General features: G+C 59.0%; 1 protein-coding gene across 1 annotated transcript in view; it reads left to right on the forward strand.

The window, feature by feature from the left end:
• Positions 1-17,429, forward strand: part of LOC142604646 (carboxyl-terminal PDZ ligand of neuronal nitric oxide synthase protein-like) — a 37,934-nt gene extending 20,505 nt beyond the window's left edge. Inside the window, exons 3-11 of the mRNA XM_075772566.1 lie at positions 7,763-7,855; positions 8,559-8,617; positions 9,993-10,101; positions 10,548-10,689; positions 11,097-11,257; positions 12,805-12,972; positions 13,960-14,125; positions 14,428-14,785; positions 15,248-17,429. Coding sequence (XP_075628681.1) covers positions 7,763-7,855; positions 8,559-8,617; positions 9,993-10,101; positions 10,548-10,689; positions 11,097-11,257; positions 12,805-12,972; positions 13,960-14,125; positions 14,428-14,785; positions 15,248-15,737 — 1,746 coding nt within the window. The 3' untranslated portion in view covers positions 15,738-17,429. The remainder of the gene's footprint in view (positions 1-7,762; positions 7,856-8,558; positions 8,618-9,992; positions 10,102-10,547; positions 10,690-11,096; positions 11,258-12,804; positions 12,973-13,959; positions 14,126-14,427; positions 14,786-15,247) is intronic.
• The last annotated feature ends 7,447 nt before the right edge of the window (positions 17,430-24,876 follow it).

Below are 24,876 nucleotides of genomic sequence, written 5' to 3' on the forward strand. Positions count from 1 at the left end.
GCTGAGCTCACACACCCTTTTCCATTTACAGGCAACTTCCAAGAAGCTGCTTTTGGAGCTGCAGTTGTGAGCTAAGCTGGGAATAGGCTGAACACAGCTGAAGTGCTGCCCTGCTGGCTGAGGGGTTGTGGGGCACAGGTCCAAGAAAACCTGCAGATTAGACCAATTAAAATAATGCTGACAATGCCAAATGGGAGGCTCCAGAAATGCAAATATTTTCTTAGCTTAATTCAGTTTTTCACTATTTCCTCCACTGCCCTTCATCCCTCCTCCCCCCTCAATCCACAGCTCAGCTCTAGTTGCAGTGAGGGGCTGACCACCAAGTTTGGGGATTGGCAAGGGCACCTCATTAGCGAGGTGCTTGGCATCTCCACACACCCAGGCAGCACTGCAAGGGGCCACACTCTGCCCTGGGGTCTGGGAGCAGCCAGGGTGGCTTTGCTCCCTCAGCAAGGAGGGGCTGGAAGCCAACCACAATAATGTGGCTGGCAGGGGCCTCACCAGCCAGGGCCCCATCCCATCATACCTGAGCAAGATGAGCAGAGCAAGACCCTGGGTAGTGGCCAGGTTCAACCAAGAGTCCAGATCACCAGGCAGGTCCATGCTGATGGGACAGATCTGAGGCCAAGTTGGGTGGTCAGTCTTCAGGTTGGGATCAGCAAGTCCATAGGCAGGCATGGCTGTGGCTGAGCTGGAAACCAACACTCCTACACTGAAGCTCAGGAAGGTGCTAAAGATCCAGAGGTGAGCTTAAATGGAGCTCATGGCCTCCACCTACACCTGTGGACCAGGGTGTGGGTGGAGGCCCCAGGTGAGGCTGGTCCCAGCCATTAACACCTCTTCCCAGCTGGTCACTGTGAAGCGGCCAAAGTGAGAAGAGCCAGATGTGTCAGCACAGCTCACCAGAGATGGTCCCAGCAAGGCAGCTGGGCTGGCTGGGAGGCTTTGGAGCAGGAGGGCTGTCCTCCAGCTAGAGCCAAGTGCTGGAACTCCATAATCCTGAAGTCCATCCCCTGCCCCTTGGCCAACCTATGAGTACCTCTGCTTCCACTTCCCAGCTCTCAAAGAGCAGTTTCCCGTCTGCCTGACCAAGCCAGCATTGGGAAGCAGATGCAGTCTGCTGGGGAGATTTTGAGCACGTAGACTGGATTTTTCCCATTAACCCTTTCATCACAGCTATGCAACAAGTTGTCTTCAGCTCCTGCACCTGAACAGCATCTGCAGATCTGCCGCGTGCAGGGCACCGGCTGCAGGCCAGCCGCAGTAGTCCTCTCAATAAATCACCTGTGGCTAGTCTATCCTGTGGTGCTTTTCTTGGCAAGACTAATCAAAGCTTGGTCTGTAAGCAGGTCTCTGCAGCTCAGGCTGTGGCCAGGGACGTCGGCATTGCCGGGTGGGTTGTGTGGAGACTGAGCCTGTGGTTTAGGTGGAGTCCTCGGGAAGGAGCATATGGAGCTTCCCAGGGACAGCGTGCTGCGCCAGGGACCCTGCTCCTGCTGCCCACGTCTGGAGGTTATCTCTGTGATCTGCTGGGCAGGAAAGGACCAATGCACAGGAGTCCTGGGGAGGAAAGTGCAGTGGGACCTTTTGGTGGGTGATCACCAGGGTCATGAACCCCACGGATGGTGCTAAGAGGGGCAAGGGCACTCGGATTAGGAAGGGGACAGAGAGGGTTACACTCAGATGTGCAAACTCAGCCCTTGACCGACCAAGTCCCAAGAAGAATTGGGAAAGGTGAGAAGGGGACTGCGGGCCAGCTGAAGCCTGCAGCCATGGGTGGGCCCTGACCCAGGTCTGGTGCAGAAGCACCACAAAGGAGCTGAAGCCATGTCCCAGCACCCCAGCCCCAACTCCCGGGCTGGGGCACAAACCTGCAAACGCTGTCCTGCATCACTGGAGAAGTCCCAGTCCTGCCTGGCTCTGCAGGCAGCAGCACCGTCACCAAAGCACAGACCGAGGAATAAATAAATAAACCCTGTGTGATGAGCTGTGGTCACTTTTCCTTGCTGCCCCTCCAAGGACTCCCAGAAACCCAGCGGGGCCACGATAGCTCCTCGGCCCCCTTCAGCCCACTGTGTGGGGAGCGGTCTGCGGTATCTACAGAGAATGTGTTGGATGGTGGAAGGAGCTAATTTAAATGAGAGAAAAAAAAAAAAAAAGACTTTGGGTATGTTGCCAGCATTCTCCTTGCCTATTGTACTCCCCCTTCAGTTTCTGCTTTCCACTGAACGGTTTTATGTTTCCAAGGATCATAAATTCTCATTTTTCCACCGGGCAGGAGGTACACTCCTGGACTCCACCGCTTCCTGCGTTGCTTTTGTGTCCGCGTTGCCCAGTTACTGCAGCACAGACCCAGACTATGCCCGGCCGCATTCACACCGGCCATGTCCCTGGGAGCGCGCACCCCGCCGCCGGGCACCGGGAGTTCAGAGGATTCAGACAGGCACATGCTTCCCAAGACGAACAAAGGAAAGGCCGTAACCCAGCAGTTTCCAGTCGGAGACGGTGATGGAGCGGGCTGGAGCTGACCGGTGACAACGCTGCTGCCTGGCGGGGCTGTCGCGGGAAGGTGTGATGTGATGCAGAAGGGGCCGCGGTGACGCAGGGGGATTGGAGGCTGGACCGCAGCCTGCGGTCCAAAGGGTATGGGAACTGACACTGCTCGTTTGTCAGCTCCGAGGCGCACGCAGCGCTCCGCTAAGCTGCACTTGCTGGGAGAAGAACTCGGGAGTTCTCTGGAGCATCGGTTCCAAGCGGCAGCACTCCAAGCATCAGTAATTCAAACAGCAGTCGAGAGAATGCCATGTCCTCATGCTGTGCGGGTCAGTTTAGTTTGAAATTAATAACATTCCTGAACTTGAAATACTTGGATTCGTCAGGACTTTAATTCCTAAAGTGGCACTCGTAAGGCATCGGAGGTTGCGTACTGCAGTGGGAGGGAAGGATGCCCCCCAGGCGGCTGGGATGCGGCCGTGGGCCAACCCGGGAGCGGGAGCAGGGACCGGAGGGTCCTGCCGGGGTGACGCTGCCCGGAGCCGGTCTGTCGGGGGGCAGAGCCGAGCAGGTTTCCATCTCATTGCCATGCTCCCGGTGTCCGTCTGGCGGGCAGGGTTTGGGAAGGGGCTGGGAACTGCTTATTGTTGAGGGGTTGTTTATGGACACATCCATCCTGCAGCCTGCCAGGCCGGGACAGGGCGAGGGGAGGCTGGGGGCAGGACAGCAGGCTCAGGCCTGGCTGGAGAATTTACAGCTGCGGGAAGAAGTCATCCATTTCCAAGCCTGTGGCATCTTCCTTTGGGCACGCAAACAAAGTACTTACCCAGCAGCGACCGGGAGCACTGATGTCCTCCTGTTCTGAAAACCTCGAGAGCCTCTGCCTTGGTTTCCCTTAGCACAACTTGGGCTGCACAGCAGCAAACACCATCTGAACCACGGCCGGGAGCGTGCCCTGGCTCTGCCGGCTCTCGAGTCTGGCCCCTCTGCTCTTTATTAATGAGGAAGATGTGTTTTTTGGAAACAGAGGCTGCCTCTAAGACTTGCAAACTCTCCATTTTATGACAGTTTTCATTTGCATAATGAAGGCCCTGATACCTTCAGTAATTAATCACATTAAGAATTGCTTCCTTGAATAACTCTATTCATGCAAGTTGTTCTTAGTGCTGGAAACTGCATATGATTTCCAATGTGCATTAGCCCATCTCTTTCATCAGCAGATGGAAGCTGGTAACTGCATGTGTAATTTATATCTGCTTGGGTAGAATTATCAGATGAAATATGCATTACACGGTGCCATTAACATTTCTAGTCATACAGTCTTTAGCTCTTGGGTAAGTTAATATTACATGCCAACAGTGTGTGGGACCGTATGAAAGGCAAGGACTCGAACACGGGGATTTAAAAGCAGAAACGGAAAGTATTCCAGGTCAGACACATCAGAAATAGAATTAATGAAGCTGCTAAATTAAATGAGATGCGTTGCCCTTTTTTGACCTGCATTTTTTTATAAAATGTCCCATGTTGCCTCCATAGCTCAGAAAGCTGCCAGGCTTGCCTGCTGAATCGCCACTTGTAGGGGCAACTCCAGATCCTTTAACATGCAGAAGGCTTCCCCCATGGCATAGCACAAGCAGCAAGAGAATAACGGTTGCATCTCAGAAGGCAGCAGAGAAGATGAACGGTGCTGCGTGGGTTTGGATTTGTCGGTAGCCTTGACAAAATTGGAAAAAAAAAAATCACATCAATTCAATAGTAAGAAAAAAAAAAAACCAAACAGTGGCCAGGCTTTGCTCTCTGACGGCAGTGCCAGGTTAGCCAGGGAGCCTCGTGCTCAGATGTACGCTGGTGTATGCATGAACATTTTTATAGGCGAGAAAGTCTGCTATCTTGGAGAGCATTTTTTCATGTGCTTTTTTTCGTTATATAAATCACAGTTAATTAAAATACTGATTCCTACTTGATAGGAAGCAATTAAATGACTGAAGCTGTATCCCATCTGCCTCTTACATGTAGAGATGGAGAGAGAATCCAATCCAAGCCGGTGCAGCGTGGGCTCGTGGGGCTTTCGCCCAGCCCTGCTCTCGGGATCACAGTGCTCTCCCAGCTGGCGTTACCGCTCTGCTGAGCAGCCGGTCGGGCTGGGCCGTCCTACGGCTCCAGCTGCTTTAGGATTTTGGGGCCCAATGGGTTTTAACTGTTTTCAGGCCAAGCTAGTGCTGCCAATGGCTGGGGCCCCGGCACCTCTGCGGTGCGCAGACGTGTGCTGGCCGTCGGCAGGTGCTCTGGTGAGGATGCAGCAGCAAAGCACAAGCAGCAGCGGCCGTGAGCTGCGCAGAGCGAGCGGGACCGGCAAACTCATCGGCCTCCTTCCTCCCTGACGATGCTGTGGGCAAACTCATCGGCCTCCTTCCTCCCTGACGATGCTGTGGGCAAACTCATCGGCCTCCTTCCTCCCTGACGATGCTGTGGCAAAGGGCTTCCCCCCGAGCAGAGCCTGAGGGTGCTGCCGGCAGATTGCACGGGTCAAAGCTGCTTCAGACACGGTGTGCAGGGCATGCGTGTCGCTGGGGCAGGGGAGAAGCTCTGAGCTCAGCTCCTGCCCACCCCGTGTGTCTCTCCGGCCCCGGCTGCAGCGGCACGGCTGGGCGGCTCAGCACCAGCCCGCAGCAGGGGTAGGGCAGAGCGTGCTGGGCAGCTCGCGCCAGCCGTGCAGCTCTGCTTGGGAGCTCAAGCCCCGTACGTGTCCCGGAGTCAGGCTGGGCTGGGGTGGTGTGGTGCGGTGTGGTAGCTGGCTGGAGGTCCCGGGGGTTATGGAGACTTGCCGTCCCTCCTGGCAGCACCCAGAGATGCGCTGCTGCTGCTCCTGATTGTTCCTTTCTGTCCAAGAGAGAAAGAAAAAGCATCTCTGCGAAATCCAGACTTGGACTTTGCTTAAAGCCTTTGAGAAAAGAGCCTTGTTTGAATGTAATTGCACCCCTGTTGCTACAAGGGGAAAATACACTGTATTGCGCGCTCTTTCTTGGAAAGCTCAGCTAGTATTTTCCCAGCCATTTGTCTATAAAGAAAGATAAATAGCTCTTTAGCGAGCAGAACAATCTATCCCGCTTTTATTGACATTCATGCAAGCAGACAAGGAGAAACAGTTTGGCGGTGCTGAGTGCAGGGGAGGGGGAAGCTCCAGCCCGGTGGAGCTGGGAGCACCCAGCGAGGCTGGGCTGGGGGTGCTGGGCGCCGAGGGGCTGCTTGGGTGGAGGGTGGGAGAAGCCCTCTCGGGTGCTGAGGCCGGCGAGCTCGGCCGGCTGTGTTGGCCCTGCAGATGCGTACATCTCCTGCGGGTCCCCCCCGGCCCGCGGCAGTCTGCAGGATGCACTTGCCACCTCACCCATCATTTCACTGCTCCCTATAAATAAAAAACGTGTATAGCAAATTTAGCTCTGGCTTCACACGCAATGGTGCTATAGATAGATTTTTAAAGAGCTTGTCTCAGAGTAATAATTCATGGGGAGATCAAAAGGCTATGGTTTAATCCAGGGTCTGTCTGATACCATAAACCTTGCAGAGTGCTAAGAATTCAATGAGCAGCATCAAAAGCCTGGTAAACATGAAAGCCACCCAATTTTCTGCCTGTAGGGCTGGCGTGGCTTACAATGGGTGCTGAGGAGCTGGAAAGATGCCCATCTTCTCTGCAGTGCTTGGGTACCACACACGGAGTCCTGCAACTCCAGGCTCCTGGAAGAGGTGCCTGGACTCCCTTAACAGCTCAGCTGCTACCTGCAGCTCCACTGACTGAATAAAGAGATAAGATTTCTAATTAGATGTCTAATTACACGGTGTTGGTAGGCTGCAGGCTGCGCTCTGCCGCTTGGCATCGCCTTGTCCTCCATGTCTGCGAATCACGCGGTCTGCGTTGATTCTCCGAAGCGATGTGGCAGAGGCATCCCAGGAGACAGTGGTGGAGCGGGGGCACCTCCGGTCCCCGTGAGCTCCGTGCCACGGTGCTCGCCGCCGCGGCGTCTGGCTGTCCGTGGGGGGACGGGACGCTGCAGAGGGGGCCGCGTCACCCCGGCACCTTAGCAGGAAAAGCTTGCAAGCTGCTTTTAATTTGACGGACTGATGGAAGACACGGCCAGAGCCTGTCTGCAGCCTGTTTTCTGGTAGACCGTAGCTAAGGTGGAGAGAGCCAAGAGCCGTCAGGGCGCGAGGGCAGAGCGGGCGCAGGGGAAGGCTCGGCGAGGCTCGGCCACGCTTGCCCACGTTAGTAGCCTGGCTGCAGCCTCTCTCATGGGCATCCTCAGGGTGTCCCCTTGCCGAGTCCCAGCTCCATTACAGCACCGTTTACATGATTAGATTATTAAAACAGGGGATTTGTAACCTCTGCTTTCCAGCTATGGTAACTGTACATTGAGTTAATCCAAAGGATTTATTTTTTGATAGATACGTGGTGGCTGTTACTGTAGCTGCGTTGACAGTAATGGATGTGCTGGTTCAGATAAATTGAGGATCTGGCCTGGGAAAGCTGGATTTCAGATAGGGACTGTGAAAAATATGGGATATCAAAGTGCTGTATTTGGAAGCCGAAAGTAGTGCCTAAAACAGGGCCAGGAAGGATCAGTGCTGTAAGTACAGGTCTCCAGAGTGGAAGGGCTCTGCTACACTTCCAGCTGTCAGCAAAAGCAACGTTTAAAAGCTAGCAGTTTAATTTTTAACACAAATGGAGGTGAGTTCAGACTGCAGACACCTGCAGGTGAGGAGCTGGGATTTTCTCCAGAGATACCGAGCCCGCTGAGGTTAATGTGATTATGCAAATGACTGAGGTATAATTGCATTATTGCCACCCATCTGGTCCTCCCTGCAATTCATAAGTGATTTTTATATTCCCCATGCACTGCAGCACTGACATACAAGGGCACTGGAGATGCCATAAATCACTGCTTGGTGTCTGCAGCAAGTGCCACCTCCCCGTCAAGCCTCTGGTGCAGAGTCCCGCTGGACTAGGCATGAATTTCCTCCCAGATCCGAATTAACAGTCTCTGGATGTAGTCCAGAGGATCAAGCTCCCCTTGCCCTCTCCCAAGGGACGCTCCTGACAAAGCCAGGATCCTCCCCAGCATCCCATCTACAACAGTGGGTCCTTCCCAGCGTGGATTTTCTGAGCAGGATCAAACACAAACCCGACATTTTGGTGTAAAACCCTGACTAGTACCGCACACTGTCCCAGGTACCCCCCCAATCCCTGTCTTCTAACCTGGGGTTTTGTTCCCATCAGTATGAATTCAAAGCCAAGAACATTAAGAAGAAGAAAGTGAGCATCATTGTGTCCGTGGACGGCGTGAAGGTGATTCTGCGCAAGAAGCAGAAGGTGAGACTTCTCCAGCCCAGCTGGGGCCCTTGGGGCCAGAGCACCTGGGATGTTGGCTTTGACCGTGCCTGGGTATTGCTGCTGCTCAGGATAGTCACACTTCTAACCAAAACTGGGCTTTTCTTAAAAACCACCCAGAATTTTCACAAGAAAACACTCCCTTTTTCATCAAACTAGTAACAAAACCTTGCTGAAAAAAGAGTGGGAAAATTACACTGTGGGAAGAGGATTTTTTTTTTTCCTATCAAAAAATGTCAAGCTTTCAGGAAATACAGTTTCTTTTTCTTGTTAATACCAGTAGGCTTTTTCCATGCTGCCTGTGCTGAGCACCCCTCAGCTCTTCACCCAGGCTGTGCTTCCACCGAGCCGAGCCAGCAGCTGGATCCAGATCTCCTAAGCCCTAGCTCAGAGCCTTCTTCCCCAAAACGTGTTACTCTTCTGCATATTTGATGCTATAAATTAATCTTAGGGACCATTTTCAGCCCTGAAGGCTGTGATCAGATGACCAGATATGATAAATGAGCAAAGAAATCTATTTTTACCCAAGATACTGATGTAACAGCCATTACTCACATAGTCAAACCATAGCCTGGATTTTGGCTCGGGACAAACGCGCCGGTCTCCAGGGCTCCTGCCCATCAGCATGGTGGAATTTCGTTTTTACCTGACTCGCTGTAATTTTGTTTCTGCCCTCTGCTTACAGAGAAAGGAGTGGACCTGGGACGAGAGTAAGATGGTGGTGATGCACGATCCCGTGTACAGGTACGCGGCAGGGATTTACACCAGCTGGGTCCAATCGGCCCCAAGCGATGTGTATCCATCCTCCCGCTTGCTGAGTTACCTCCACCAAGGCTGGCTTTCCAAAGGACCATGAAAAGTTAACAAGGTCACAAAATCAGTGCTGATGGAGAATCCTTTTCATACATTTTTGAGAGTGAGAGGGGCTGATCTAGCTTTGAAGCTGGCTCTGCTTTGAACAGGGTTAGACTAGATGACCCCCAGAGATGCCTTCAACCCGAATTTCTCTCTGATTCTGACTCTGAAGACGGGCTTCCCGCGGTTTTCCTTCAGAGCATGGCTCGCCGTGTGCTTCTGAAGAAGGGCCTTACTCTAAGATGTAAGTGCTTACAGGGAATTAACCCGTACGGGACATGGTAAGAGCTTTGACTTTCCATAGCACCTGCCAAGGGATCTCAAAGTATTTTGGAGACCACAAGCGCCACCCAGATCCCTCAGGAGCCATCAGCGATGGCTTCCTTGAAGGCAACTCCAGCGACAGTGCGTAGCCTAAGGACACAGTTAAGAGCAGAGGTTGGACCAGCCTGTTAGATCTGTCAGGTGAATAATTGTCCCACGAGCAGAAAGCCCACAGCCCCGAGGGCTGCCATCACCAGCACTGGTTTTCTGGGTCAGAGCCCCTAAGGAGCGGAGGACGTGCTGACGCATTATCTGAGCCAACTCTCACTTCTGGCATTTTGTACAGATTATTGCAAGATGTGGTACATGGGCAATAATTGCTCCGATTGCAAGCTCAACACAAAAAAATTCCAGTGGCGGAAAAGAGTAAAAGAAAAACATCTCAAGAATCCCTTTGGTTTCTTCTCTATTCAGAGCTGAACTCACTTGTCACATTTTTACCCAATTAAATCAAATATATAAAAAGGTCTTTTTAAATGGTTTTGCAGCACAGGGAGGAGAAAAAGTCAGCCTGAACAGGAGCGAGAGAGATCCTGTCAGCTGGAGCGGAGTACATTCAGCATCCTTGGGAGAGGCACCGGGGGACGCTGGGTTTTGTGCTGTGCCACCTGCCTGCAGGGACAGGGATTAATTGCTGGGACTAAAAATAGCCACGTGCTTTCCAATACTATAGATTTTTTAGCTTTCCCACAGCATCTGTAAAAAACTTCTGTTTACTTCAGAAACCAGAAGGTTTTTCCATCAAGCTAGAAGTACTCGCTAAATCTGTCACCTCCTGCCTTGAAAATCGCAGAAGGGGCCGTGCACCAGCACTGCCTCGTTCCTCCAGCCCGGGTGTCATGAGCCAGCCAGTCCTGGGGACACACGGGACCCTCCAAGGTTGTCTGGGGGGCAGAGGCCCCTCTGGGTGTTTAATTCCCTTTGTCTCTCTCCCATATAGAATCTTCTATGTATCTCATGACTCGCAAGACCTGAAGATATTTAGTTATATCGCAAGGGATGGCGCTAACAACTCCTTCAGGTGCAACGTCTTCAAATCGAAGAAGAAGGTAGGATGCTGCTGGGGCTCCAGCCGGGCCCTCCCCGGGCGAGAAGTCTCCCAGGGACCTTGCACCTTCCCGTGCAGGAGCCAAACTAACCGCGGGCTCAGAGGGTGCAGATCCCTGGGCAGAGATGGAGGCAGCGCCAGTGCTGGATGTCCCCAAAAAAAAGCGCCTGGTGCCCGTCCCCTCCTGCCCAGCCCCGGCAGCAGCGCAGCCCGTCTGCCTCAGTCCAGACCCCGAGACCCCGAGAGCAGGGGACCGGAGGGATGCCATGCGTCGGGTCCAGCAGCGGGCAGTGCTGGAGCCCCCCGGGATGGGAAGGGACACGGCAGTGTGGGGCAGCCCCAGGGTGGGATGCAGGGGGAAGGCTCCCGGTTTTCCCGGCAGCGGTATGGCCGGTAGCGGCAGCGGGGCTGCCATGGGGCTGAGCAGCACACGGGTTTGCTCCGCAGAGCCAAGCGATGCGGGTGGTGCGCACCGTGGGACAGGCCTTCGAGGTGTGCCACAAGCTGAGCCTGCAGCACGCCCTGCAGAACGCCGACGGGCAGGCGGACGGCGCCAGCGACAAGTCGGCCGAGGAGCAGCCGCTGGAAGGTGACGCACGGCTCCCCCGGCGCGTGGGAAACCGCTCTCTCGGCAGCAGCGGCAGGGATGCTTTGGGGTGGGGTCGTCCTTTCCTTCGTGGGCCAGCTCTAGTGACTGCGAGAGCTTCGGGCCCCTCCCGATGGGGGTCACGGGGAACCCCCCTGTCTGCCCACTCGCCCGGGGCACCAGGAAGGCGGAGGTTAAGCCCCCTTTTCCAGCGGGCTGAGGGTCTGCAGCACCAGCCCCTCGCTGGCCCGCTCCCTTCCTGCTGCCCCTCCGCAGCATGCCGAGACTCGGAGCAAGTCCTGGCCGTTGTCCCTAAGCTGCCACCCCGGCTGCCAGCCCTGCTCGGCCCTGGCTCTTCGCTGTGATCCTGTGATGGGGGGCTTGGGTTTATTTATCCATCTCGTTCGAAGTTCACCAGATAAAGGGCTCCAAGATCACGGATGCGGACGAGGTTGGCATCGACTCTGATGGCATCTGTGCGTCTGAGAGGGGACCCGGAGAGTTGCCCGCTGCCAGGGGGGACCTCGGCATGCTGAAATCTGGGCAAGCCTCAAAGGATAAGAACTGCCAGGTAAAGGGATGGGCTGGGGGACAGTCCACGTGCTCTGCTGCTGCTGGGGTCCCTCTGCTTGGGGTCACAGTATCATGGAGACCCCGTTGCAGAGCCCCCTCCTGGCTCCCTGCTCTCGCAGCCCCCGTGGCAGCACAGGGTGTTCCGCGCTGGGTTTACCTGCAGCTAAGCTGTGTCCTAGTGCTGGGGCAGGGGGAGAGGTGAGAGCTGGGAGTGGGGCCACGGTGCATGGCTGAGCAGGCTCCAAACGCAACCCACTGGAGAGCCCACTGGTGCGGGCAGGGCAGAGCACAGGGGGATCTGCTGGAATAATCACCCAGCGCTAGAAGTGAGAAGCGAGGCAGGACCCCCCTCCCGCAGCAGCATCCACAGAACAGGCAGAAACTAAGAGGAGGCGTCTCTGGCGAGGCCACCATTTCCCCACCGTGCGGGGTGCGTTTCTGTGCCCCCAGCGCTGCTCTGTGGCCGTCGCTCATCCAACTGCCCCAGCAGCAACCCCCGGCTCCCTGCACCCCCCAGGCCCAGGCAGCAGCGTCCCAGAGCGGGCCCGGCCCCGGCAGCGCAGGCACCCAGGGCACATTCGGCACAAGCAGTGGTTTCGCCATAATGAATAGCTGCTCTGCAGGGCTTCTCCGTGAGCGCTTCCCGGCGGCCTGAATGGCATCGCTTCATCTCACACAATTGTATTGCTTGCAGGGCCTGGCTGAAAACAGCTGCGGTGAAATGCACTCAATGGGATTCATTTCCGTGGCTGGAAAGGCAGAACTTGCCTGCGCTTTCCTCCTGGGTGCTGGAGCTGCCCCAACAGGGGAGGGCAGGGGGCAGGAAAGGCAGCGGCTGTGGGCCGGCTCCCAGCAGGGCACGCTGCAAGGGAAACCATCCTAAAACACCTCCGCTGCCAGGGTGGGAGGCTGCCTGCCAGGGGGATTCGCTGCCTGGCTCTGGGCTGTTTGCTGAGACCCCCGGTGCCATCGAGGGCCAGGTGAGCCACGCACAGGGCCACCGCACGGTCCCCAGGGCACGCGAGGTGGTTGCAAGCTCACCCAGCCTGGGGTGAACCGGCAGATCCTGGGCTCTGAGCACCGTGCCGGAGTGCAGGGGACTGGCAGCTGGATCAGGGGCCGCTCTGGAATTAGTCAGTGTCTGCACTGCCCTTCTCACACTGGGTATCTCCAAGGGCTGGGACGGCTCTGCTTCAGTGTCCACACTGCCCGCCTGCAGTTTTTAATGTGCCGATGGCCCTGACACGACTGCTGCTGCCACTGGCAAATGCTTCAGGCAGCAAGAAACCGCCCAGCCTGGGGAGCTGCATCGTGGGGAAGGTGGTGGGGTATTGGGGTCGCTGCCTGATGTCTCCTGCCCTGGGCTCTGCCCTCCCTGTTTGCAGCTACAGCCAGCTGCGGATGGTGCAGCGCCTGACACTGAGTTGCCGCCCTCAGCAGTCCCTTGGTGCCAGGGTGGCTGGGGTCTGTGCCGTGGGGAAGCACAATCCAAATCCCAGCCTGAGGTGGTCGGTCTGCTCACCCTGCCCATTCCTTTATGCCCAGGATGCCGAGAACTGCTCCCTCCACCCGGCCGGCTCCCAGCAGCTGCTCAGCCCAAGCAGCCCCTGCTCCTCAGCCTCCATCACCCCGCTGGCCTCCCAGCACTGCCTCCAGCTGCTCCAGCAGCAGCTCCTCCAGCAGCAGCAGCAGACGCAGGTGGCCGTGGCCCAGGTACGTGTCCTGCCCTCCCCTCGGGTGGCACCAGCCCTTCTCCTCTCCCTGCTCCAGACTCCGGCCAGGCGCCCTGTGCTGGTGCGGGAGCGATACGGGGAGCTCGCAGTATTGCTTACAGCATAGCTCGCAGCGTCGCTTGCAGTGTAGCTTGCAGCATTGCTTACAGCGTAGTTTGCAGCGTAGCTCGCAGCGTTGCTTGCAGCATAGCTCGCAGCGTAGCTTGCAGCGTAGCTCGCAGTGTTGCTTACAGCGTAGCTCGCAGCGTTGCTTACAGCGTAGCTCGCAGCGTTGCTTGCAGCATTGCTTACAGCATAGCTCGCAGCGTAGCTCGCAGCGTAGCTCGCAGCATAGCTCGCAGCGTAGCTCGCAGCATAGCTCGCAGCGTAGCTCGCAGCATTGCTTGCGGCGTTGCTTGCAGCGTAGCTCGCGGCGTTGCTTGCAGCATGGCTCAGCTCCCCCAGGCATGGAGCTGGCTGCACGCATGAGCCCAGGCCGCTCTAGCAGGGTCATGGATGGCCCCCCCCAGAGCCACCAGCTCCTGTTTCACCCCATTTTTGGAAGCCACCCCCCCCCCGTGCCTCTTCCCCCAAACCAGCATCAGAGCGGGGAGCCCGGTGCCCCCCCGGCTGGGCACCTCCCCGCCTCGTTTCATGTTACCGGGGGATGGGGGGGGGCGCCCAGGGGACCCCCCCGGCCTAGCCCACCCCGGGATGCAGCCGCATCGCCCCGCCCGCAGCTCCCCCGGGCCGGACCAGTTCGGAGGGGACCGGCGGGCGAGGGTGCCGCGGCGGGGCCGACAGGGGGCGCTCGAGGGCCGCGCGCCGCCGCTCCCGGTGCCGCCGGTGCCAGCCCGGTGCCGCCCGGTGCCAGCCCGGTGCCAGCCCGTGCCAGCCCAGTGCCAGCCCGGTGCCAGCCCGGTGCCAGCCCGTGCCGCCCGGTGCCAGCCCGTGCCGCCCGGTGCCAGCCCGCATCGCCCCGTCCCAGGTGCAGCTCCTGAAGGACCAGCTGGCGGCAGAAACGGCGGCGCGGATCGAAGCGCAGGCCCGGGTACGGCAGCTCCTGCTGACCAACCACGACCTGCTGCAGCACGTCTCCTTGCTGGTGCGGCAGCTGACGGTGCTGGAAGCCCGGGAGCAACACCGGCAGCCGGGTGAGCGCAGTGGTCCCCTCGCCGGGGTGGCGGTTGTTTGGGTGCTGGGGTGCTCCCTGCGCCGTCCCTTTGGAGCATCTCTGCACCCCTTGGTGCAGCTGGGGTGCTCCCAGTGTGAGCCCGGCATGCTCGGGGGGGGCTTCAGAGTATCTGTGCACCCCTCGTGGTCATGGGGAGCAGCTGGGGTGCTCCCAGTACCATCCCAGCAGGCTGGGAGCATCTCTGCACCCCTCGCGGTCCAGGCGAGCGGCTGGGTTGGAGGTCCCCAACTCTTGATGCACTCCTTATCTCTCTCTCACCAGTTGACCGCTCCTTGCAAAACCTGTCCCTGGCTCAGTCCCTCTCCCTGAACCTGAAGAACCACTACAGCTTGGACGTCCACCTGCCGTCCACCTCCACCCCCGCCAGCATCCTGGGCAGCCCCGTGGCCCCCGGCTCGCTGCCAGCCCTGGGCCCCGGGGACTCCTACCTCAACCTCGTCAGCCTGGAGAGGGGCGGCCACCGCTACGGCAGCAAGGAGGGGGACGAGTGCCTGGCTGTGCTGGAGGGGCAGGACGGGCTCAGCCGGCGCGTGGAGGGCTCCGAGGTCAGCGACCTCGCCCTGCTCAACGGAAGCAGCCGGCAGAAGGTGGATGACACAGACAGAGGGGACGAGGACAGGTAGGATGTGCCACCTCTGTCTCCCAAAGGCTGGAGCGGGAACACCCCAAGCAGACCCTCCCGCTCCCCACGGCTGCCCTGGCAGGGCTCCCACTGCACGGGCCACGTTTCGGAGGGCTCGTGGCAGCAGAGCCTGCAGCAGGGGTTGGGGACGAAGGGCTGTGTTCTGGGCGGGCAGAGGTGGGGACAGGCAGCCCAGGGGCTCTGTGCTGGCTCAGCTGCAATAGGCCGGGGCAAGGAACCCACCATGTCCCCTGTGGGGTCACTGCCTGCCCTGTGCCTGTCCCCCGCCACAAATGGTCATTGCCACATCACCTCACCCCAGGCCCAACGCTTGTAGGTGATGGGTTGCACTGATGGGACCCAGCAAACATGTTTTGGAGAGCCTGGGGATCCAGCCCAAGCCCCCCCGGGCAGGTAAGTACTTGTCTGCCACCTCCCCTCTCTGCTTTTGCTTCCCAGGCGGCAGCAGCCCATTCCCAAGCTCAACCCACCACCGCCCATCCTGCGCAAAAGGTCAAGCAAGACCTCCCCAAGCCTGGAAGTAGAGGTGAAGCCTGAGAGCGCTGCCCACACGAGCTTGCCCAGCCCCAGCATCTCCAGCCTCACCAGCATCACTGCCAGCTCACTCACCCTCTTGGACCCTGAGGCAAGGACTCCTGCACGGAGCGCTGCCTCCGGCACAGAGCCCATCCCTGCTGGGACCTGCCAGCGCGCTCCAGGCAAGGACAGGACTGGAGAGAGTGGGCAGATGTCCCCCCTGGCCAGCATCCGCGACCCTGCAGCCAGCGAGGCTCTGGCCAAGGACTTGGCCGCCCTGGCCAGCCCCATGGACAGCACGCTGCCCTTCTCCCCTCTGGACGACACCTGCTTGCACATCAGCTTCTCAGAAGATGAGCTGCTCGAACCAGAGCTGGACAGCGCTGGGGGGCCCAGCAGGGTCCCCTCTTAGTGAGACCGCAGTAGGTGGCAGCTGGCTGGCAGGCAGTCCCAGCAGCTCCGTCCACGCTGCTCCACAAGCTGACGCTGGGGTTGGGGCCCCCGGTGCCCAGGCTGGGAGGCAGGTCCCTTTGCTGTCCCCATCCCGCACACGCTCCTCCTGCCACGTACGGGGCTGCCACGTAGGTTGTGACCTGGCCAGCCCCTGCCCTCGGTCTGCACCACCTCACACTGCCTTCCCGCTGCCCCATCCTCTGGGCTGCTGCCTGTCCTGTCCCTGCCCACACAGCCAGGGGTGCTGCACAGGGTCCCCGTCCCTGGGCAGCTCTCTCCGCTGCTGCCTGGCAGAGGCACGTTTCACGTTCATCGCTACATCCCTTCTGCTGGCCGGGCGGCTGCAGGCAGCCCCGCACCAGCCCCAGCCTTCCCACAGCAGCCCGGTGACTTTCCCAGCCCCTGGCAGGATTCGTGCCATCGCCTGCTGGGCAGCTCGGGAGGGCGAGGAGCTGGCAGACAGCGCTGCAGAGGGCCAGGGCACGCTGGACGCGAATGGCGCTGGTTTGACTTGCTCCAGGGAGGTTCCCACCCAGCCGGCATTCCCCACGGGATGTCCACAGCAGAAACATCCCCGGGAGCTGAACGACAGGAGCCACCGGCCAGGGGCACAGGGCTGTGAACACGCAGGCACGAGGCTGCGTCACTAACCCGGCCCATCGGTTCCCACCCGTGGTGGCAGCGTGAGCGGGGCCGTGTGGCACAGCCACGGTGCCGCTCCCCTGCCCGGCTCCCTGCGGTGGGTGCCAGGCTGCCACAGGCCAGGTCTCTCCAGGGCAGCCTGTGTCACCAGCACCGCGCTGTGCCCAGCTCAGCTTTTGGGGACAGCAGCCCCACCGCCGTGTCCCCATGCGGCAAAGCCACCACTGCCTCCCTCCACAGGTGCCTTTTCCTGTGCCCCGGCACCCGCTTCTTGTGCTGGCCAGGGCCACCCCCCAGAGGCCACTAATGGGGTGCAGGGGTGGCCCTGGGAGCCCACTGGGGTGGCAGGTGATCCCCCAGAGGGAGGGTGCACCCCATGTTTTGGGGTCAGGGTGGGAGAGCCCTCCCATGCCTCTCCAAGCTGCGGGTGGCTGCAGGCAGGAGGCTGCTCCATCACACTGATTTTGGGGTGTTATGGCGTGGTTTGGGTTCGGTCTCGGAAGTGTGAGTGTCCTGGGATGAGTTAAGGTTTGAGGAAGAAGCCCAGCCCTGGGTGAAGGACCAAGGCAAGGCCCCGGCGGTGCCACGGTTCCCCTTCAGCCCAGGCAGGTTTTGAGGGGGGGGTACCCAAGGGTACCTCGGTTGTTTGCGAGAGGGTGTTGGGAAAGTCTTGGAGGATTGAGTTGGGGAAGTGTCAAGCAGAAATGGAGATTTGGAGTAGCCACGCTGCCTGCTCCTGGCACAGCACTGGTCCCCTGGGGCAGATGGGGGGTGACAGGACATGCACCCCAGAGCCAGCCGTGGCGATGCCGGAGCTGGCCGGGAGGAGCTGGGGCAGGGGGGGCTGGCAGCATCACCACAGGTGACTGGGCCTGGGGGCTTGTAAAGCTGCAGCTGGGCTGTCCCGTAGTGCGGTAGAGACAGACCAGCCCGTCTGTAGGAATAAAGTACGCTGCAGTTTGTAACTGACTTTTAAAGAAAAGAAAAAAATAAAGGCGTCCAATTTGCAGAGCGAGTGCTGTGGTCTCTGCCCCACTGGGGCCCCTGCACTGGGAGCCCCCAGCTGTGCCACTGCCCCCAGGTGTGGATTTGGGATCCCCCGGGTATTCCCAAAGAAGAAGGATTCCTGCTGGGAATGACCACAGCCTTGAGCCACCAGCCAGCTCCCCTGCACCCTCCCGGTCCTGCAGCCCCAGTTCAAACACAGGCCCCAGCAGCCCCATCTGCTCCTCCTTGCGGTGTCAGTGACAGGAGGAGGCCCTGTGTCCCCACACAAGGGACAGGTTCCTCGGTCAGGGACGGGGCCCATTTCCAATGCAAACCCCCCGCCCCAAGCCCGGCAGCACCCGCACTGCGTGGCACCAAACGCTGCTGCCCGCTGCCGCCCCTGCCAGGACAGGCAGCCCCCGGGCACGGCCCTGCTCCCCACACACCCCCTTTGCCCCTTCTTGTCCCCATTTCTGCTCCCAAAATAAACCCTGGCCCCAGCACGCAGGATGGGAGTACCACGGGTACAGATCGCAGGCAGGCGGCAAAGCCCGATGCTGCAGCATGGGATGGGACGGGACCAGCCGCGTGCCAGGGGTGCTGGGACCCCGCAGGGGCTGCCCCCAGCCAAGAGGAGCAAGAGACCCCTGCCCTCTGCAGCATCCTGGCCCCCTGAGGTGAGGAAAGGAACCCACGGGTGATTCAGCACGGAGGCTCCGGCACAGACAGCGACCCTGTGAGATCGTGTCCCCCCCCGTGCAGGAGGGGGGACCCAGCTGGAGGGACCCAGCCCAGCGCCAGGGGTTGAGCAGACCCCAGACCTCTGCAGGGGTCTCGGGGCCACTCTCCATCCCTTCCCTGAGCGGGTGCAGCCTCCAGCACGACGGAACCGGGCGCAGGGAGCCCTTTCCCCAGGCCCACCGCAGACATCTGCCTGGGGGGCCGCCCGCGTGGGGAGGGGGCACTTCCAGCCCAGCGTCTTATTATGCTTCCTTCATGGGAAGAAACTTTTTCCTTTGCTGTCTGGTAAGCTGCTAGCAATCATCAGGCAGGCAGGTGGTAAAGATTCATATCCATCAAACAATGCCATTTAGTTTGTAACCTGTGACTAAATCTGGTGTTAGCTTTAATTTCAGAGTCTGCTTTAGGGCTCGCTTGTTAATCTCTATGCAAAGCAGATGAAATGAATATGCAGCATTTTGGATGTAATTGTACGGCTTCAATTCAGCACTATAATTTTCCAAACAGGATCTTGCAATCAAGCTTCTATTCATTAGTGTATAAACAATTTAGTTTCTCAGCTCTCCAGTATGCCAATCATCTCAATGGAGTGAGCATCTCCGACAAAAAGAGGAGGAAAGTTTCCTTTGTGTAACAGAGGTAAAAGTTGCTCCGTACTTCAGACAATTCCCACCCAGCAGATCCAGGCTGTTCCCGTGGGGGTGGCCAGTTCCCAGTGCCCCACGACACTGACCGGCTGCAAACGGCATCCCGGGGAGGGGGGGAATGATGCCCCAGTGACCTCCCAGCCAATGTAGCCCCCGGCACCCCAGCAATTCTGCATGTGACACCCCAACAGACGAGCCCGGACCCCACAGGATCAGGCCACCTGGAAAGGTGCGACCACCTCGGCACCGCCCGGCCACGCTCGGGGCTCCCAGGGAGAGCAGCCTTTGGCTCGGGAGGGGACGGCCACCCCAGCCAAAGCCCCCTGCACACCCCCATCTCCCCCGCAACGCACACCCCACGCTGGCTCAGCCTTCCTGGCTGGCACCACAGGACGGGGCACAGGGACACCCCGCGCCCAGGGCCGATGGCAGCTCCCCCCATGGAGGATGGGGCCAAGCTGGAATGGAGGTGGATGGGGGGCAGGATTCAGATTTGGGGGCTCAGGCCAACTGAGCTGGGTGCTTTCTTGGGTGGGGACCTGCGGGTGCTGCACACACATGGGCACATCCATCACCTGGCCGCATCCCCATCCCTCCGCACCCATCGCTGCTCCTCGGAGGCGAGGAGGGACCGGCCGAGAGACTTGACAAAGGGAAGCGCCGTCAGCGGAGCCGCTCAGCGCGGTCTCCCTTTCCAAATGAATATCGACAGTGCTAATTACAGGCCGCCATGCAGACAGCTTATTAGCTTGTCACAAAAAGACGGTATTGAACTCAAAGCCCGCGGTATTCACAGAGCGCAGCAAGACGCTCCCCAGACAGCACAGCGAACCAGGCAGGCGAACAACCTCCAGCAAAACTAATTACTTCCTGATTGTCTACGGCCACCCACTGGGTATAATAGTATAGACTAAATTTGGCATATACATAACTAAGCACTCGGCACCAATTTGGCATACAATAATCATCCTCTGTGTCGCATAATTAAAATCTGATCACTTGGAATAATTATTTCATATTCCCGGTATCGGGCAAGGATTGCCTAATGCGGTGTGGCAGGAGCGCGGGCCCGGGAGCAAAACCAGCCGCTCTCACACCTGTGAGCCCCCGGGAAGGACGTTACGGCTCCAGGCACGGCGAGAGACCTGCCCAGCACCCGCTGCCTCTGATGGGTGCCAGTAACCTCGTGGGCAAGGTGCTGTGATGCCCCGAGGGTGCTGGTCAGCACGGGCTGCGGAGGAGCTGGGGTCACCTTAACTCTGCCCCTGTGCGGTGCTGAGCACCAACCCTGCGAGCCCTTCCCGGCGGAAAGGATGATACCTGCTCAGGACAGGCTGTCCCCGTGTCCCCAGGCAAATGTTCTCTGTATTGACCTTTCCAGGCAGGCTCCTGCCCCGCTGCCCGCCCGGCCGGGATGCTTGCCGCCCAGCCCCATTGTGCTCACGCGTCTGCTAAAGGCGTTTGGAAAGACACGGCAATAAAAAAATAAAAATCAAGTGGAACGTGTGTGTCTAATCCATTAACTTCCTCTGGCAGCTCCCCGGGGACCCGGCGAAGAGGAGAAAGAATACGTGGATATTGCACGCGCCCTGGCACCTTGTCCCCAGGCCAGCCCCGCCGCCGGCCGCTGCCACGGGCTCATAAATCACAGCAGGCGACAGCGTTTCACAGCTCGCTTCCCAGCCAGGATATGGCCATTCCTGCTGATTACACGGCCGGCGCGCGGGGGAAGCTGCATCTCCCACTTCCAGGAAGGGAGGCTCCGCAAGGAAAAACGCATTGATAAAAAGAAGAACGAAATCAGCTTTGTTCATGTTGCGAATCTCCCATTGTTCCTGCTGCGGCCGTCAGCCCTCGCTGGAGAAAGTATTTCCTCAGCAATAAATCTCCTGGGCTCCTCGCAGCCCTCGCCTTGGCTCCGGACTCGGGTTGTTTTGAAAGAAAAAACAGCTTTTGCCACGGGTACCCCATGGGGTGTGCTGTACAACTCGTGCTGTGATTTTGGGGAAGGAGGGCGCTCCTCAGGGCAGAGGAAGGGGGGGCTGCTGCCCATCCCCGAGGTCTCTGGCCTGTGTTCCCAGCCAGAGCCGCACCAGGGGACCTGCCCTGCTGCTCCCAGGAGCTCCGCTCTGCTCCCATCCCGCAGAGCCTGTGTCCTCCCTGCCAGCACAGCACGGTGCGGGCCTGAGGAAAGCAAATCTGACCGGGGCCACGCTAATCCCAGCACTGAAACACAGAGCTTGCGGCGGCCAAGCACTTGAAATACGGGAGTCAGGCTGACAGTCGTACAAGAAAAATAGATCAAGTTTCCAGAAAAATAGAGGCGAGCTGATCTGATTTTCATCAGCATCTTCAGCCGCCTTTCGGGAAGCCCCAGCCCGCTCCTCATTCCTGCTCTCCGCTTTACAAACCACTTAATTCCTTGTTGCTTTGGAAACCCTCACAAAGACCCTCTGCATCCCCCAAAATAACGAGCAACAGATGCTGCTTTGACCTCAGCAACTTCCTGGAAACATACATTTGTCAAAATAAAAATAAAAAGATTAATGTGAGGAAGGCTCTTAAATTATAAGGAAATAGGAGACAGAGAGCCTGGCCGCGCACGCCTGCCGTTGGTAACGGCCGAGCCCTCGGACGGCAGAGAAACCCAGGGCCGGCCAGGGAGGGGGCTGCGGGACCGGGGGTCCCTGTGCCCCTGCTGCCCTCGGGAGCCGGGAGGGGACGCAGCCGGTGCGGGGACAGGCGGGGGCTGAGCTGGCACTGCGGGGTCCCTGCCCAGCCCCACACACCACGCCTGGAGGGGCTTCAGTTTGGGAGAGGCAATCTACAGTCTTGCTTCAAGTCAGGTTTGCAAAGTAGTTTGAGAATGAATATGAAAACGAACGCTTTCAGCATGAAACCCATCCCTGAGCAACCGTCATCGCCAGAAGGGCCGCGGTCTGGCAACACCATCCGCAGCGTGAGTTATACCAGGTGCAGGCTCCGTTCTCATCCCTCCCACGTTTCTCAGCTTATGGGAGTAACTGGTCTCTTTTACACTTTTAAACTCCCTTCGCTCATCCCGCAGGCAGAAGGAGATGTGCAAACAACAGATAACCAGGAACCTTTTGGCTTTGGGTGCTTGAACGCCAGCAGGTTTCACCCTCACCCTCTGGCTGCAGGGGACAGGGCTCGTGCATGGGCACAAGCGCTTGCCAACAGCGGGCATGACGCTCACCAACGGGCAGGGGCTCCTGCCAGGGCTCGTGACAGCCATGCCGGTGAGTGGCACAGCCCGACCGGTGGCACAACCCACCTCCCTGCAACCCTGAAACCGCAGCACTCACCAGAGCCGCAGGCAGGCAGGATGCTTCCACAGGCTCCATACAGGAGAAGCCTCTTTTCCCACCCAGCTTTATAGGACCAGCCAGAAACGAGCTGCTGGGAAGGGCTTCTCCTTGGCCTGCTGTGAGGTGGGCTGGGTGGTCCTGGGGGCTCGGGGTGCCTGGAGCAGGAGGGCCATGGGCACGCTGGGCATCCCCAGCCCCATCCATCTCCTGCTTGCACCCAGCTTTCTGCTGCTGCGTGACAAGACCTGACTGTGGGACCTGAGGGACATCCCTCCCGTGAGGGTGTTTTCTCCATGGGGACCCCGTGGCCAGGCAGGGGGTGCGCCCCTCTTAGCGACAGGCTGCAGACCCCCAGGTTGATGCTGCCATGCAGTGGTGGGAAGGGGTGCTGAGGGACTGTCCCCCTGCCCATGCTGGGGATGCGGCAGTGGCATGGGGGTTGGCACAGCCCGGCTGCTCCCGCACCAGCGCCGCAGGGTTCATGGGGTGCCTGCGCCGGGAATGCAAATCCTGACCCAGGCTGGGCCGGGGGCTTTGCCTTCCCCAGCACCAGCCGGGATTCCTGCCGTAGCTATGGCAACGGCCATATACATTTACATATTCCTCCCGTTAATCACAAGGACATCCAGAACAACTGTCTTCACCGGGAGTGGTTTTCCTCCTGCCGAAGGAGGGCTGCAGCGTTCCCCACCTCATACCCGCGGCTGTTCCCCCACACAGAGCAAATCCAGAGGCAGCATCTAGAGTCCTCCATCATTGTGGCCACTTTCCTGCAAACCCCGTGGCCGGCACGAGGCTGTCCCTGAGCCCTCAAAAATAACATCCAGGGAGCGATTAAATGCTGGTGGGACCCAGAGGGTGCAGACATGCCTCCCAAGCTGGACCAAAGCTCAGCAGCCCTGTCTGCTACCCATGGGGACCAGCCAGGAGCCAATTGCCTTTCTTAAAAAAAAAAAAGAAATTGGAAGATTCTTCTATTCTTCTGCATTATGTCCTGTGGCCTCTTCCCTGCACGTGTTTTGCCGGGGGGGCAGGCTGCCTTCCCTGGAAGGGAGAAACCGCTCCCTGTGCGCCCACCAGCCAGGCCAGGGTGCTGGAGCCCATGTCGTTGGCAAAGGGGAAAGGGCCCAAAAAATGACTTTCCATCACATTAATAAGAGCCAAGAAATTGCCGGTGAGCTCACTGTGCCGGCAGGTGCGTGCGGGCACTGCCAGCTCCCGACACCGCTGCCAGGGGCCTGCTGTGCCAAGGGATAATGAGAGCCGAGCCGGAGCGCGGGCACAGCCAGCCCCGCTGGCTTCCATCACAGCAGCACGTGCCGAGGACGCTGGCTGCGCCCCGGCTGCCTTCTGCCTTCCGCGTTGCTCACCCAGAAGGTTTCGCCTTGCAGGTTACAGCTGGCAGCACCTCTGCGCTGCCAGGAGCCGAGAGGTTTAGTCCCAAGCCAGGAAAGGGAGCTCATTTGCTGAGTTACAGGGAGGAGAAAAGCCATTGCAGGGGATCATTCTAATTGCTCCCTTGCACGGAGCATCGCACCGGGCATTGCACAGAGCCGTGTCTGCAGCCACGAGCACGGCCAGGGAGCAGAGCCAGCTCTCGCAGCAAGGTGCAGGGACCTGAGCACTGTGCAGGGACACTGTCCCCTTTGCTGCTGCCTGCCTCCCTCCCCAGCCTGTGGGTGCTCAAGGGGCAACCGACAAATGCCAAAGGCACAGCAGGTCCCACCAGCTACGTGCACTGTTCCACGGGGCCACGAGCCACCGTGCTCACACCGAGGCCACCCCAGGGTTTCCCGTGCTCTGCTCAGGCCCGTCGGGCTCCGCAGGGGTGCTGAGGCCGGGGCAGCCCTGCCTGCAGCATCGCACCCCCGGACGCTCCCGTGCCGCAGCAGGAGCTCGTGTCACTGCTGGAAGCCCCTAAGGGACACTTGGTGGCTGCTGCCCTCGCCCCAAGCTCACAGCATGCTCCGCTCACAGCCCCGGGCACATTTTCCATGTGTGCAGGGTCTGCCGGAGGGCTCGGAGCAGCCCTGCCCCGGCCCCATGCTGCCAGGATTTGAGACCCACCAGTTTCCTCTGCCCTTTCCACTAAACCAACCCGCAGAAAGTTTTATAAACTTGAGGAAATGCGAGTCAAAGCAGAAGGAGCCCAAAGCTGAGCCAAAGTGTGACCTCAGCAACCTCCCCTCTTTGTCCAGCCTGGGACCTCGTTATTATCTGTCAGCATTTGCTGAGTCTCCTCCTTCGGGGGACGCACCAGGCCCTTCCGGAGGAGCGGGGCCTCGCCACAGCCCGCACTCCTCTAATGACTGTGTTATCTCTGGTGTTTCCAGCTCCGCTTCCCTCCGCCGGCAGAGGGGTGATGCCCTGCCCGGGCTGGCAGTCCCGGGGGAGCAGCGCCCTGGTCCACGCCTGTGCAGACCTCTCAAGGGATGGATTCATCCTGCCGGTCCATGGGGCTTGGGCTGTGCCCTCTGCGGGACAGGGCTCTCCCCACGCTCGTCAGGGCAGCAGGAGGGAGGAGGGTTGATGGAGCAGCTAAGCGTAAGGCTCAGCTCTTTGCCAACTAATGCTGTGCCATAGATGCTACTCCCATCCCATCCCATCCCATCCCATCCCATCCCATCCCATCCCATCCCATCCCATCCCATCCCATCCCATCCCTGCTCCAGGCCTGATGGCAGACAGACAGAGCCTGGCAGAACAGGGGCCAAGGGAAGATGGAGCATGGTTTGCTGTCTGAAGCATTAAC

Source organism: Balearica regulorum, chromosome 20 (assembly GCF_011004875.1).
Source record: "Balearica regulorum gibbericeps isolate bBalReg1 chromosome 20, bBalReg1.pri, whole genome shotgun sequence".
NCBI classification, from domain to species: Eukaryota; Metazoa; Chordata; class Aves; order Gruiformes; family Gruidae; genus Balearica; species Balearica regulorum.